Here is a 16268-nt window from a genome sequence, read left to right as displayed (position 1 = left end):
GTATAAAATATATCTACTGGGAAGATAAAAAATTAATAACATAATACATCAGGGAATGAAACTGACATATGGGAGGAAGAGACATTTCATTGAATAGCATTTTGAATCTTGAATTTTGAACCACTGGAATATATTACCTACAAGGGAAAAAAGGAAAAATTGGAATCTAAGGAAACAAGTGCTATTCCTATACATACAAAAAAACCTCCACAAATAACCTTTATTTGGTGCTAGCTTTCAAATTGCAGGCCTTCCTCAGAACTTTGTTGAGGATGGAGGTGACATGTATACACATTAAGAGGGTAAGAAAAAACTTGGAAAATACCACTGCAACTTGAGCTGCATCCACACAGGGGAGTGGGTAGCAAGGAAACTATGATGGATATGTGCTTTAAAATTTAATGTGTTGCTAATCCTTAAATAGTTTGGAATTGTATTTGATACATAGATTAAATGTCACCACATGAATAATTCTTTCTAATATGGCTGTCAACCAAAATAGAGTCTAATTCAATTATAATTTTTAATTTCTCGGACAAATATCAATATTTTAAGTCAAGAAAGAAAAAAAAAAGAAAAAAGAAAGAAAAAAAAGAAAAAGAAAAAAAAACAGAGTTAAATAGCTATGACAAAGGTGGCATGGCCTACAAAGCCTGAAACATTTACTATCTGACCCTTTACAGAAAAAGTTTGCAGACCCCTGATCTAGGCAATTGTGATTTTATTTAAGGACAGGGTGATGTCTGACAAAAGTGTCAGTAAAGAAGTGGGTGACCCGTTAACTAGTAAGTTTACCCCAAAGAGTCGGGAGATCAGTAAATCCACATTTGATGTAATTTCTTTGACAAACTTTCTGATATAAATTATAATGAAATATAATCAATCAAAATACATATTCAAATAATTTAACAAGAACTTTTTCTCCCTGATGTAATCACTTTATTATTAGAACAAAGAAATAGACTGCTTCTTAGTATTTAGCCCGAAAGAGGTCACACCTGAAAGGGTGAGGAAGCACAGTTAACCATATCTTATCTGCTGATGCTTGAAGCAAGATGGGATATTCTGTGTACATTCCAGTTGTCTACCTCCTCATTTCAGTAGTGGCAGACTCCCTGTGGCTATGTAATACAAGCTGGGAAGCAAGGGATGACTCCTAATCTCTTTGCTCCTAGATTTTACAATTGTTCTAGTTCTTTCTGGGGAAAGGTTGTTAATTGTTTTTTTTCTGAGAAACAGTGATTGGCTCAGTCAGGATTGATTGCTATCACATTTGTATGCTGTTGGCATAACAGGCACTTGCTGACTAGAAAAGTTTTATGTGCTGAGTTCATGTTCTTCTAGTACCAGATCAAAGACACACCTCAGGTTGAGTTCCTACTATTCTTCTATACACTCAGAATCTCAAAATCTTCCTCCAGGTCAAACTCTTCTAGTTGTTCAGTAGAGTCAATGAATTCTGTCAGAATACAGAAATGAGAAAGAGTTGAAAAGCTTGATGCTTAGGATGAAGTGGTCAATACATTACTGAGTAGGAAAGACCATGCACTTTTAATTTGCTTGCTAAAGTAAAGCTGTTGTGAAGGAAGCTTACAGATAGGACCACTGTCAAGTATTAGGAATTCTCTATAAAGAATCAAATTAATCAGACTTTTTACATATTCCTAACTACATTGATGAAGATGAGGCTCTGTAACAACTTAGAGGCACCTTTTGACTCATTCACAGCTTTCAATTTGTTATTCTGAACCAGACCATGGAAAAAAATGTCTAGTCATTATGATTTTACATGGAAGTTTTACACTGAACTCATTTTCTGCTATTATCATTCTTTGAAATTGGTATCAGTTCATCAGAGAATTTGAATAATCACAAGCACCATTTCTTGATTAATCTAGACAATTGCTTCTGTCTCATAAACCAATTGCTATATGTGGGTCTGCTAGTTGTAGAGCACCTGAATAACCACTTACCTGCCCCAGTGGTTGTTACCTCTGGTTTGGCTGGAGGTACAAAGGGAGGCCAGTGTGATGGATGTTTCTGAACTAATTCAAACATCCTTAAGTTTTCCTTTAAAATTTCCTGAAGAGATACAGAAACAGCTATAAACACTGCAGAATCACTATATTTCTGCCCAGTTGGCAATCTACAACCCCAAGCCCTAAGTGTTCTGCTGGTGGAAAGATGAAAGCAAAGGCCAAACAAACACACCCATCCTCTACTTGACCCATCTAAAGACCCAGCCCTCTTCAATTCTAGAACTTCTCAGGAGGGAAGGCCACTGAAGGGAGTATTCAATCGAAGGCCAGCACTCACTGCCCAAACTCCATCATAAGGTTCGGGTCATATGCCAGTTGCATGGACTCAATTCAATTTAGGGGAGAGATGTTCCTGAAGTGTTGGCTTCAAAGAAATGCTGGTTAATCAAATAAAATATTCCCCAAGAGAAATACTGGAACATATTGGCATGGTTTCCATTTAGTCCAATACGGTAAACAGTGTATGTCCCAACTTACATGGCATAGTCTTATCAGAAAATTTTTCTTCTAACTTTAAATGTGATATAAATAGTTTTGCTCCATTCTGAAATGGAAGTGTTGCTTTTAGAAAAGTATTCTTCTTTATGTCTCAGCTAATTATTAACTGGGGTTTCATATTCAGCTAGGGACATTTGTGTTATTTGTTTACTTGTGAATAAAAATCTTCCCTCCTTAAACCTGCAAGAGGCTCTGGGCTCCCATCTCTCCAATCTCTTTGTTTTGCAGATAGAAGAACATTGTGTCACCTGCCACCCCATCCAGGGCTCTGTAAACTACTCCCTATGATCTCCTTTCATTTTTTAAATAAGTGTTTATCAGTCTTCCACATATTTGGCATGTGTTAGAACAGGGGTGTCAAACTCATTTTCACTGGGGGCCACATCAGCCTCACAGTTGCCTTCAAAGGGCCGAATGTAATTTTAGGACTGTATAAATGTAACTACTCCTTGACAGTTAAGCAAGAGCTTGGTGCTGCCGCCAGATAGAAACAAGGTGCAGGTCGGATAATACAAGGTGGAGGGACAGATTTGGCCTGCAGGCCTTGTGTCTGCCAAGTGTGTGTTAGAAGCTGAGGATGAGAGAGGCAGAAATAAAGATTGCTGATCCAGCAACACAATAAATACTCTTACACAAAATACAAAAAAAAGGAACAAGTTGCTTTAGGATTTACACAGATTTATGCAAACTGTATTCTTCTTTAACTAGCAGCATGACTATATTTTATATAAATCAGACAGTTAATAGAAAGGTAAGTCCCCTAAACCATGAGTATCCTATCTGTGGCCCATGGCCCAGGATGGCTATGAATGTGGCCCAACACAAAATCGTAAATTTACTTAAAACATTATGAGATTTGTTCGTGATTATTTGTTGCAGTGTATTTAATGTGTGGCCTAAGACAACTCTTTTTCTTCCAGTGTGGCCCAGAGAGGCCAAAAGGTTGGATACCCATGCTGGGCCTACACCATAATTGAATACATTAAACTATAAATGGACCACTGTATACATAGCAAAGTAGTTTAGTTTTTCAACCATCTGTGTCATGAACAGACTAAGGGAAAATTTAGGCTGAGCTATATAAAATTGTCATTTTAGGTTAAAAGGTAGAATATTAGTTTAATATTTCATGACTTAATATAGCTAAACATATCGCTCACTTGACTTACTAAGCATATTTCTAACAAAAGATTTTCATTATTTCCCCCAAAGTTATGCACAGTTCCCCACATCTTAGTTTCCTTTTCTTGCAATGAGGTCATATCAGGCTAGGTTTATGTTACTATGAAAAACAATCTCAAAAAGGAATCATAATGAATAACTTTTGTTTTTCAAGACTAACAAAAGCATATATCCTCACCTTCTGAACAAGGCTACACCAGCTATCAAAGTCTTTTTCTTCTTTGCAGAAAAATCCCTTGGGGAGAAGCAAAAGAATACAATTTAGGACTGGTCAGGGTAGTTCAGTTGGTGAGAGTGTCACCCCGATATGCCAAGGTTGTGGGTTCGATCCCCAGTCAGGGCACGTACAAGACTCAACCAATAACATAAATAAGCCCTGGCTGGTGTGGCTCAGTGGACTGAGCACTGACCTGCAAACCAAAGGGCCACTGGTCTGATTCCCAGTCAGAGCACATGCCTGGGTTGTGGGCCAGGTCCCACATTGATGTTTCTCTCCCTCTCTTTCTCCCTCTTTAAAAATAAATTAAATTTTATTTTAAATAAACACGTAGAACAACAAATTGACGTTTCTCTCCCCAAAATCAACAAGTAAAAAAAATTAAAGAACAGTTGAGGGACACCAACGAAGGCCCCCCTGTACTGTAAGATGGAGCCACTGGCCCAGAGTCACATGTGGGATGTGGGCCACTCTCCTTGGATGTGATTTCCCAACAATTAGGAAGAAGAATGGCTGAGCTTATCTCTCTCCTAGATCATGGACACAGTTGGACACAAGCATTTGCTCACTCATTCTCCCCCACCCATTCTTTCTCTCCCATCTCTTTTTGTCTGTCCCTCTCCCTCTATGTCTCTATCTCCCTCTCCCTATGTTTCTCCTGTGTCTCTGCTGCTCTCTCTTATTCTGCCACTTTCCCTCTTTCCCTGTCCCTTTCCGTCCCTATCCCTCTCCCTTCATACTGTAAGATATAGTAACTTAAAGCCCAATCTTCAAAGTGTGGGCTTAATTCCATTACATTCAGTTTACAGATATACACATCTATAAAGAATAGTAAACCAGTAAACAAAGCCAAATAGTACTTCCAGGTAGAAGCAACACTTAATAAGTTGGCTTTGACCTTAAGGAAATTATACCTATTATAATAAAGAGAACCATCAGCCTCCTTTTCCATCCTCAGAGCTATTGTACAGTACTGCAAGAGTGGTCCAAAATATAAGAAAGACTCTTTGGACACTGGAGCTCTGAAAATTGTATTAAACTGGAAAAAAGGATAGAGATAGACCTCAGAACCAGTGGCTCCTTCACAGGCAGCTACCCCTTCAATGTATGTAAACAGCATTGATACTTCTGGGGAGGGGTAAACCCTGCAACTTTCTGGATTTGTGTACCCAGAGAAATGGGCACTGTCTACCCAGAGGGCCATGCCCTCTTCTCCCTCCCTAGCTATGCCCCATATTATTCCCTTTGCCTGTGTGGCAAAAATTAGAGGGTAAGAAGGAAAAGGGGAAAAGATGGTAACATTAATAATAAATAACATTTATAGAATGTTTACAACCATATAATTTCACTTATATGTGAAATCTAATGAACAAAATGAACTAAAAGCAAAATAGAGACAGACTCGTACACAGAGAGCAGGGGGTTTAGGGGGCTGGATGGGGAGTAGGGATTGAGCAAAAAAGAAAAAAAGACAAAAGAACTCATGGATACAGACAACATTATGGTGATTGCTGAGGGGAGGGGATGTGAGGGAAGGTAGAAGAGGTTATAGGTGGGATAAAGGTGATAGACAGAGACTTGACTTGGGGTGGTGAACACACAGTACAGTGTACAGATGATGTGTTGTGGAACTGTGCATCTGAGACCTGTATAATTTTGTCAACCAGTGTCACCCAAAAAAATTCCATAAAAATGGGGGAAAAGAATGTATACAACATTCCAGGCACTGTGCTAAGTGTTTTATGCATAGCATTCTTCACGCAACACTGCAAGGAAGAAATTTCTGTTTTATTCATTTTAGGGATGAGAAGACTGAGGCTTATAAAGGTAGAGGGACTCTCCCTAAGTCCATAGCTAGTAAGTGGCAGAGCCTAAATTCTAACTTGAGTAGCTTGGTTTCAGGGTTCACTAATTTTCCACTACTCTATGCTACCTCTCCTAAGGATGGTAGGTGAATATATTATGCCACCTTACCTAGTTATCTGGATAACCCACAGGAAACCAATCTGTAATAGGGTGGCAGTGTATCTCTTGGCCTATCCAACCTTCAGATACCCACCAATGCCACGGAAGGATCCAAGTTCAGAATGCTCATTCGCTGTGGTGACTGCAGACAATGGAAAGTCTGGTCATCAACTGTTCCATTCTCTTCAGTGTCAACAAAGGTCTGGGTTGTGTGAGGATCCAAGAAAATGAGCTCATCACCTGTTGGAATGATACATGCTTAACCTTCAAAGAACCACTGGCCCGGGCTCCACTGTTGTCCTCGGGAGGAGGCACTCTGGTCTCCCTAACCCTTCCCTTGGTGACAATGAAAATGAGATGACAGAAAGCCCCAAGTAAGGTGAACATGCCTAAGGAAGCCACCTGTACCTACATCTATTTATTCAACGAGAACACTTGCCCTAGCATTCATATCTCCTCAAAGTCCAAGTCTAAAAATGGAAAGCAATGGGTTTGGGAAAAGGTAGAAATGAAAGATCACAGATGACATGGCAGACTCTGTGAGCAGCAGCAAAGAGGTTGTAGGTAGAATCACCAGGCTGTGAGTTCAGGTGCCCTTAGGGGGCTTCCTGCCTCTTTCAACTTTGGAAAGCATCTCGTTCCAGACCATTGGTTCTCAGACCTATGGTCAGAGAGTACATATGGTAAGGAGAAAGACCTTGGCCTCTAAAGGAAATGGGGATGCTGACCTGCTGTGGATGAAATACCAGAGAGCTGACTTTGGGTACTGATTAGCTAGCAAGCAGTCATTGTTATCCAGTTGGTAATCCCTGTTAGAAAACACTGCTTTGGTCACATTAACATCAGTACAGATACAGCTTGCTGGGAAAACTCACTTTGAGATGATTGATATTTATAAACAAGAGGAAAGTCATGCTTTATTAAATTGAAAAAGACTAGCCAAGTAATTACCTGGGAGGGCTTTAGGATAATAACATTTTGACTTTTATCTGATATTCAAAGGGCTGAGACTCCCTCTAGTGCTCACCAGCAGCATGCTGAGTAGGCAGAAATACCTCATGGGGATACCCTAAATCTCACTGTCCAGGCCTGAGGACCATCTGGACTTCTGTGCTTTAGACTTAGTTAGGCAGAAAAATACAAAGAACTAAACTTCTGTGGTTTAGACTGAGTAAGGCAGAAAAAAAGAAAACTATGTGTAGCAGGAGGATGGGGTAGGAAGGGATGCACTAAAGACCTTCACTGGAATAGCATCCAGGAGTGTGCTGGGCACATCTAAGTGCTTCTGTTGGAAAAGAATGTGTTTCTGATGTCTCATAAAAACTTAACTTGTTTCTATCACAGACCTAAAACAAGCCTCTTAAGTCACTATCTTAATTTTCCTGTTTTTAAACTGGGGTCATTAGGCCTGTTCCAGTTACCTCACAGGGTATTATAAGAATGAGAAGAATTCACCTCTGTGGAATGCTAAAACACAATGCAAATACAAAGAAGTCATAGAAGTATCTTGCTTAGACTCAAATGTATTTCCCTACAAAAAAAATGGAGAGTATATGGAAATTACTGCTGCCATATGACATGTTCCCCCAGACCATAGGTTGGTGAGATCAGTCAGAAGAAACTAGGATGTTTAGATGGAAGTCTACATGAGCATAGAAAGGTAAGAGGAGATGGAACTTGTGCACAAGAAAATACAAATCCAAAGCAGGGTTGTAACCAACCATTCTGCTAGTGTGTTTCAAGTTAAAGTGCTGGGAATAATAGCAGCATCCTCCCTGCCTCTGGCCTTTTCATGTGTGTGTGTAGTGGAGCTGTGCAGTCTGCCTTGTTTCTGAGATTGCTTAAAAGAGTTTGAGTAGAAAATCTAAAAAGTTATAGAAATGATGTGGGAAGTAAACCAAGGTCTCTAATGAGGCCTGAAGAGGAGAGGCAGGCTGGTCAACCAAATGCAGACACAGGCTTCATGCTACATACAGCTCTCCAGATGGCAGGCCCTACTACCCCACAGAAGGCAAACATTTCCTCTATATGCAGGAAAAATCTGACAGTCAGAGTCTCACCTTAGTCAGAGTCTTTCACAGCAAAACTTCTCCCAGCTACCCACCAGACAGCAGGGCACTAGGGAAGCAATGTGGTACAGTAGGCAGGAGTGACCAAACTGGGGTGCAATACTGGCTTCGCTACTTTATAGCTGGGTGATCTTAAGGAAACAACCACTCTAAATCTTAGTTTCAACAGGTGTAAATGGAAATAAAAATCTCTACCTCAAATGGATGTTATGTTAACTATATGCATCTATCTATCTGTATGTATACATGTATATCTATACATCTATATGTAATTATCTGTATCTGTACATCTATATATAACAATCTATCATCTATCTAAAGAGAGACAGAGAACACTTTGCAGAATCCCTGACACAAGCCAGCTATTCAGAAAATGTGAGTTGTCATCTGTTCCCTCCCTTCAGACATTCTACCAATATGGATGCCCAAACCTAATACACTAAGGGGGTGAGTTGGGGGAATCAAGGGAACTTTGGAGCCTCAAGTAAGGTTTAAACAAAGGATTTTTAGATAGTAGTAGGCGCTATGTAAAACTCTGTCTCTGGAACTAAGAATTGCCCACACCACTTTCATGAGTAGTCAAACTTTATGAAGTCACCCCAACCCAGTAGCCTCAGGAAACAGAAGAACTTCATGGACTTGGTGAATGGACTATCTGGGAGGCTAGGGAGCCCAAGGAGTAACATACACTATTTACTGAGATTCCTCCAAAATTATTTTCCAGCCTGTTTCAACTTCGTCCTCAAGCACAAATAATAAGGAATAATTTTTTGCAACATTTCTTTGACAGGAACCTAAAAGCTTAAAAACAGAGGACACTGAAATGTATATAACTATGCTTTTTTGGTACTTCAAAACCTCCCAATTTTCTACCAAGTTGTAGTTCTTAGGCTCGACCAATAGCTGGAAGCACTACAGACAGCTGAGGCAACTGTGTAGAAACAGCAGCCTTAAAGAGAGGAAGAAAAACAAAAGGAAAAAGGTGTTGAGGTCGGGCACCATGGAGCCACTTTTTAGTGAGTGTACACTCCATGCCTAGCTCTTTAATGAGTGCTCCCCTGAGTGACAACAGGGTGAGTGTGTGAGATGTTAGGCCTATTTTCCATAAGAAAAACCTAAGACTGAAAGAGTTGATACTCTTCTGATGGTCACAGTGCTAGCAAGTGGGAGACTGGCATATGAGGCCAGGTATGTCTGTTTTCACTTTACCTCACCTCCCTGAATCTCCAAGGAGGAGATGGTGGAGGGTGACCAAGGCCACCTCACCCTGTCCTCTGCACATCTCTTATATTATTCCCCACAACTGCTCTGGCTCTCCCTGCCCATTCTAAGGCTGTGCCTTGCAATCTTCTTTGAGGTCCAGTTTTAGGCATTCCATTCCTGCAAAAGGTGTCCTGTACCAAATTTCCATAGCTGCATCACTCCCTTCCTGGGGTTCTTCAGCACTAACCAGGTGTCTATGCCCTTGCTATTCAAAGTGTGATGTGTATACCAGCAGCAACAGCACTACCTAGTTAAAAAATGCACAATCTCGGGGCCTACCCCAGACCTACTGAACCTGCATTTTAAAAGACTCTCAAGGTGATTCTTGTGCATACAGTTTGAGAAGCACTGGACTAGCTCACCTTGTGTGTAAAGGGTTTTAAGTATGTCTGGTCACAGTTAGTAAATAAGGTGGTTGGGTTTCCAGAGGTGTCAGCCAAGGCAGTGAATGCTGGGCTGCTTGTTAGGAGGTTAGTATTTTCAAGGCTTAGCCTCCACTATCAGAAAACGGATAAACTGTCTTTGCCTCCTCTTATTCTCAACTAGTCATGGCTCTAAATAATGAGCTAGCAGGCTCAGCTACGTGGACCTGGGAAACCAGAAGACAGCCCCTAGCCTAACTGCTAGAACCCTAGTAAGGCAGAGGTCAACGAGGCCAGGAGAGTGACACCCTGTCACCCTGGGCCTCGCAGGAGGAGGGAGGTATGCTGAAGCAATGCTGTGAATGAGGGGCATTCCCATGGGAAAGCAGTGTTGAACCATCTTATGAAGAGGCAAGGAACGGAGCCATTCATGGGGGATCTGCTCTACATCAGGCATACCACAGTGTTACTTTCCACAGATCAGGCCAGAGACAGAAGCAGCTGACCAGAGACCATAGCATCTCCAGGCTGAACAAGGACCCCCTAACTGGAATTGCCAGGTCTCCCATGCAAACCTTCTGCCCACCCTCCCCTAGCCCACATTGACTTACTTGTGATTCCTCTTTTCTTACCTAAGAATCCTATGAAATAATAGGCGTTATTTGGTTTTCCTCCTAATGCCCCTAAAGACTGTGGCATCTTAAAACACTCCTAGAGGGAAAGACAATGCAAGATTCTCAATTCACTTGTGGACTGCTGCTCACGGATCTCTGTGCTTGCATGGCGATGTGATGGGCAGGCAACGATGGACTTGAAAAAGGGAGTGACTTACTTTGAATGCATCAACATAGACAGGGTTGATTTGGTTTATGCCCAGGCGGAGGGGTACAATGAGCAGCAGGGGTTTCCAGGCTGGGCAGCAGGCAGAGGTGGCCTTATTGTGGTTTGGAGCATTCGGAGGGTCATGAAGGCTCTCACTGGGCGTGTCAGCACTCAAGGGAAGGACACAACACATTTTCTCTAGAAACAGAAGACAAGAGAGTTGAATAAATTAGGAGTATCCAGCCCTAGCAAATATGCCAAGGGCAAAACTAAGGGACACCTCACATGACACCCCCTTCCTGGAAAACTTTCTACTCTCCCAGTAGGAATCACCTCATCCCAACTCCCACAGGAAGCCCAGGCCACTCTTCCAGCCTTTACTTCTTTTCCTTCTTGCAATTGAGTACTCCTTTACGTCCTGTCAGATATTATGGGCTCTCTGACAGAATCCCATTTCTCAACTAGAATGCAAGGGCTTTTGGGACATGGACTGCATCTTTTGGTTTCTCTAGCCCCATAGTGGGGAACACAAGGCTGAACTGGGAGCAGCTTCCACAGAAGACTTGTTAGTGTTATAATTGATTATCCACACTTTGGGTATCCTGCAGGGAAAAGGTCTGGTACTGCACTAAGGAGCAGCAAAGATCCTCTAATTGTTTTCTCCCTTTCAGAAAGTTGAAAGGAAAGAGGAAAAAGGGTGCAGGGGATGATTACTAACCAGAGTCCTGTGCTCCCATAACCTCCCTTGCTCTGGTGGAGCAGGCCAGAGATTCAGGGTGCATGTGCATGTGTGCATGTGTGGTGTGTGTGTGTGTGTCTGTCTGTCTCTGTTTATCTACCTATCATCTATCTCTCATCCCCAATTTTGGAACAGTGAGGAAGGACCTCATCACCCACCACCCAGAAAGTTAAACAGACTGGAAACTCACTGATATCTTCAATGACCACTGTGTTATCCATTGAAACATAAACAGCCAAAGAATTCCATTCATCAAATAAAGCAAGTTTTCTGTAAAGCAACACAATGAAATCATAATTAGGGAAGTTGGGAACACCAGCAGGAAGCAACATAATCCATGCCCAGTGTTCCTGAAGTCACTAGATACTGAGCCTCAGAAAGGTGGAGGTTCAGGTTAGCTCCGGCTCCTTTGAACAAGCACTGGAACATTTTGTATTCAGGGACCTTGAGAATGCCACAAAGTCACAGTGTCTGAACCTTGAAAAGGAGACCCTGATCTACAAAATGAAAAAGCATATCTCACAAGATGAGGCTACTTTTCTTGGGTGAAACAGAAAAGTTACAAAACATCTTGTTTTTTTTTTCCTTAAATAAAAGGTATTCTGATTTATTGCTTTTTTTCAATAAATGCAAACTCATTAAAATGTATATTTGTTTGGGACCATAGATAATATATGGAATAAGCCCCAGGACAAAAAAGAGAGAGGGAGAGGTGATCTTTTACGTCCCTTCCACATGCTATGAGAACACTGTTGGAGGGACACCTGGGCTGCAGATGGCCTTGGGTGTGCAGGTGAAGAGACAGAACATGTTGAGTTGTATGACCTAAGAGATTAGAAAGAAAACACCTTTCAGAAATTATGTGAGGTCTGAACAAAGTACCATGATTGTTTCTCCTTTATCTTCTTCTCTTTTTGCCAGTTTGAAAGAAAACACATTTAACCTGGCTACTCTGGGATTCCTGGGTAAAGTCCAGCCTCACTGGACAAAAGAAAAAAAACATACTCTCCCAAACCGAAGTAGCTCCCAGAAGGAGGATCATTACCATTATACTTTTATGTTACTTGTTTTAATGTACTATCTTTCCCCCAAAGAATAATGATAATATGTACTGCTGTTACTGATAATAACAATTGAATCAGAACTCACTTAAATTCGTTTTAAAATGTATGTTTCCATTTGATATTTTTGTTGGGAACCTCAAAATTGAGAAGAAAGAAGCAAATTATGAGGAATATTTAAACACCAACTATTTTAAATTGGGATTTGGGCTCAGCACAGCTATTCTAATCTATACTTTCTACCATGAGTACCCACAGTGGTTCCCAAAATACTGCCAAATTCTCACTCAGCAGAGTTGATGGTGCCCCAAAAGGCACTATAGACTAAAGTAAAAGTGGTTTCAGACAGACGACGACACTGTGAGCAAAGAGTGAAGCCAAGATACAGGTTTCACTTGGGTCCACAGGAAATCCAGCCTACTCCCCTCACAAGCATGCTTATAAAGCATTCTAGATCTTTGAAGACTGACTAATAATTGAATCAGCACCCCATCTATACTTTGCATGGAGCGGGTCCCACTGTTGTGCTCCAGAGAACCCAGGATTGAAGCATGCTCCTCCATCAAAGGAGGTCCAATGATTTCAGTCTTCTGATGCCTAAATTCAGTCCCAGATTCTGGCTGCCATTTTCATTCATTCATTGAATATTTAGTAAACACTTATGTGTACTGCACAGTTTTATGTACTAGTGTTCCAGCAGTGAACAGTACCAAATACAACTACAAATCTGCCCTCATGGAGTTTTCATTTGGTGATATGTTGTGAGGAACTAAAGTGACAACAGGTGAGATGGCCTGCAGGTGCAGACCCTGATGCTTCTCACCCCACTCACAAAACATCAGTCCTGGCTTCTCCACCTTGCCCCTTGGTGTGGGAGGTGAATTCTGGGATTTAACAGAACAAGTGCAAAAGTATTGGGTTGGCCAAAAAGTCTGTATGGTTTTTTTCCATAAAGTAAAAGACACATTTTTTCTTTTCACCAATAACTTTATTGATTTGGATATTTTGAGTATGTCAGCTATCTCCCACATGGTATAATGTTGATTGTTCTCAACACATTAATTTCAATTAATGTCTTGATTTGACCACTATCAACTTCAATTGGTCTACCTGACTGTGGAGCATCATCCAGCAAGAAATCTCCAGCATAAAACTTTGCAAACCACCTTTGACACATTCAATCAGTCACAGCACCTTCTCCATACACTGTACAAATTGTTTTGCATTTCAGTTGCATTTTTACCTTTCTCGAAATAATAAAGCATAACATGGTGGAAATGTTGCATATTTTCTTCCATTTTCAACATTAAAATGGCTACGTAAAAATTCACCAATTTTGAAAACTTTTTTGATGCACACTGATATGACATCTGTCACAATACAATCTAACAAAATTGTTTTGAATGAAGCTAAAGACAGCTAAGTGCTACTACAGCCATCTTGTGGGGGGAAAAAAACCCAAACTTTTTGGCCAACCCAATATAATGCTTGGGTGCCTAAAGTCTGCTAAGAGACCACAGACTAGCTCCAAGATTCACTTGGGGTTTCTCTCCTCCAACAAGTCATGAGTTCCTTGAGGCAAGGACTGTGCCTAGTTCATTTCTGTACACTAAGCACTTATTACAGTAAAGGCACCCAGAAAATGTTGAGTGAATAAATAGATGAACGAGTGGGTTTTAAATACTCTACAGGGTGGGATTCCATGTTTTGCCTAAGCTGACTCAGCCTCCACCACTTAGTATGAATATTTTGGCTTCAAAGTGACCCTCACGGTAGTGGCTCCCCAGCACCCATGTGCAGGCTATGTAGGAAATACTGAGTGAGTCCTAATGTGCCGCCACATATACTTGTAGTAATGACTACAACTCTGACGTACCAAGATAGATGTTCCCTGTTACAGATTTCAAAGAACTGTCTGAGCAACATGGTACATAATTTTGGTGGCTTAGTGGAATGGCAAGAATAGTAAGACTGAGGCAACATTCAGTTGGCAGAGGAGGGAGGCATAAGAGACAGTATAATAAAGTGAATGCCAGACTCTTACTTACTTTAACACCTGTGCAACTGTATTTGGTCCAAACCATTCACCAATTGATTTCCCTTCTCCTACACCCATTTGTGCTGTTTTTAAGTGGGAAAAAAATAAACAAGTTAGCAAAAGGTCTTCCAGCATGCCACAAAATCCTAATTTTTATCTAAGCAACTAAACAGATGGACAGCTTAGTGGAGCCACATGCAAGGCAGGGAATTTGAGGAACAGGTACAGTTATTGTCTTTAAACCACTAATGTGACCTTACCCATTTGATGGATAGAATAGCAACAGTCTTTTCTATCTAAGAAGCACTGTAGGATCCGCTGGTATTCTTTGGGTTGTTCCTTTTGTTTCTCCCAGTTCCAGTCTTTTAGGGGAAAAAGATGAGTTAAGTCATTTTTATAATTGCTTATTACTTCTCTGAACTCTTATTATAACTACGAGGTTAGAAGGACAACAAAAACAACTATATCTGAAAGCCAGGAATGTTCAACTTAGAATGTTCCTAAATAACTTTAATTTTGATGACAAAGACATCTGGAAACTGGTTATTTTCAAAGACTTGATGAGTGTAAAGTAAAAGCAAAACAAGAACTTGACCAAGGAATGGACTTAGCCCCAGGGCTTGAGCTGCATAAATATATGAGAACAGTCTCACAAAGGCCTTTCTGGTCACAAGACCGGGCAATATATCAATATATCACCCAGATGCCAGTGTCTCATCTTCCAACAAACAGTAAGAGCTTTGTCCTTATATTTTGGCAGCATTGCCAGTAGAGTCTTGTGGGGGGCAAGTGCTATTCTGACACACAACAGTTCACAGGGGAATATACACAATTTAAAGTGAAGGAGGTTTTAAAAAACTGTCATGCTGCCATTTTTACACAACCTTTAAAAAGTCCACTGAGCTTTTTAAAAGGAAAAACAAATACCTTTGCTATCATCATTCAAGGTTTTCTTATGACCAAAATCAAAATAATCAAATCAAGAGGAATCCCACCCATGTCTTAGACACCACCCCCCAAGTCCTACAAAGGCTACTTATTGCTACTGGGGACAAATGCAAAAACTTGCCATAATCACTGCTGTGGATGGGATGCACTGCTCCCATTCCCTCAGCTCTAGGGACTCTGTCTACTGGGACAGAATTCTGAGTCTTAATTTGCTAACAAGACTCTCCTGAGGTATTAGAGAGACTTTGAATTCACAATTGAAATATTTTCGAAGCCAAAGGCCATTGTCTCAAGAATCCCATTCTCTAGTCAGCCTACAGATACCCATGGGAAAACACATAGTGTTCAATATCTGAAACCAAAGTTTTGAACTTCATATTCAGCACGAACTTCAGAGGGCAAACTATACCAAGCTGTTTTTTATCGGCTACCAAATTGTCTAAGTCTGGAGAAATCTTGATTAGCTGGTTGCCAAGTACCACTAAAAGTTTTCTGATGATGGTGATAAGTGAACACCTCACCTCAATAACCAAATAGAAGACACTCCAAAATACTTCTTTACAAAATTGAATCTTCTAATTTATCCTTGCTACAAGACCTATTCCCCAATTCTTCCTGCTACTTGCTTTTACATTAAAATAATCGAAACATCAGAATGGGGTTCTTTCTTCCAGTTTGCTTTTCACAAAATTCACTTACAGAAGGGTCATCTTAAAGTGTTTTATAAATGAGAAAAAGTTAAATAGTAAGAACAAATATGCTCTAAGAAATATGTGTGCCACAGAGAAATCTCTGGTCAAGGAGACAGAAGATCTGCATTGTATTTCCAAATCTATGCTTTCTTGCTGTTGGACTCTAGGCAAGTCACCTTACTTCCTAAGTCTCAGTTTCTTCATCTGTTAAACAGAAAGCAGGCACAGGATATCTTAAACCCTTAAAAACAGGCATTAAACCCTCAAACCTCCCCAAACCCTCCCCCAATTGTCTGTGATAATAGCAGCAGAGTGTGTGAGGCTGTGCAGTGGGAAAAAGGAATAATGTTTCCACGCCTCTTAATCTCAATGA

General features: G+C 40.7%; 1 protein-coding gene across 2 annotated transcripts in view; it reads right to left on the bottom strand.

Annotated features, from left to right (window-relative positions):
• ATG4A (autophagy related 4A cysteine peptidase) overlaps nucleotides 1-16268 on the bottom strand; it is a 60408-nt gene continuing 44140 nt past the window's right edge. The window contains exons 6-15 of one of the 2 annotated variants that reach the window (XM_037167103.2): nucleotides 14516-14617; nucleotides 14266-14338; nucleotides 11347-11426; nucleotides 10428-10615; nucleotides 10228-10306; nucleotides 5996-6141; nucleotides 3898-3954; nucleotides 1974-2082; nucleotides 1364-1459; nucleotides 1-137 (exon numbers count right to left, since the gene is read on the bottom strand). In XM_037167103.2, the coding sequence (XP_037022998.1) occupies nucleotides 1389-1459; nucleotides 1974-2082; nucleotides 3898-3954; nucleotides 5996-6141; nucleotides 10228-10306; nucleotides 10428-10615; nucleotides 11347-11426; nucleotides 14266-14338; nucleotides 14516-14617 (905 nt within the window). In that variant the 3' untranslated portion in view covers nucleotides 1-137; nucleotides 1364-1388. Of the gene's footprint in view, nucleotides 138-530; nucleotides 1460-1973; nucleotides 2083-3897; nucleotides 3955-5995; nucleotides 6142-10227; nucleotides 10307-10427; nucleotides 10616-11346; nucleotides 11427-14265; nucleotides 14339-14515; nucleotides 14618-16268 lie in introns of those variants that run through there. The other variant, XM_037167102.2, reaches the window with a different exon arrangement.

The sequence above is a fragment of the Artibeus jamaicensis genome, unplaced genomic scaffold (assembly GCF_021234435.1).
Source record: "Artibeus jamaicensis isolate MK-2021 breed Jamaican fruit bat unplaced genomic scaffold, CSHL_Jam_final scaffold_461, whole genome shotgun sequence".
NCBI lineage: Eukaryota > Metazoa > Chordata > Mammalia > Chiroptera > Phyllostomidae > Artibeus > Artibeus jamaicensis.
Note: the sequence above shows the minus strand (reverse complement) of the source record. Positions and strands in the feature narration are given on the sequence as shown.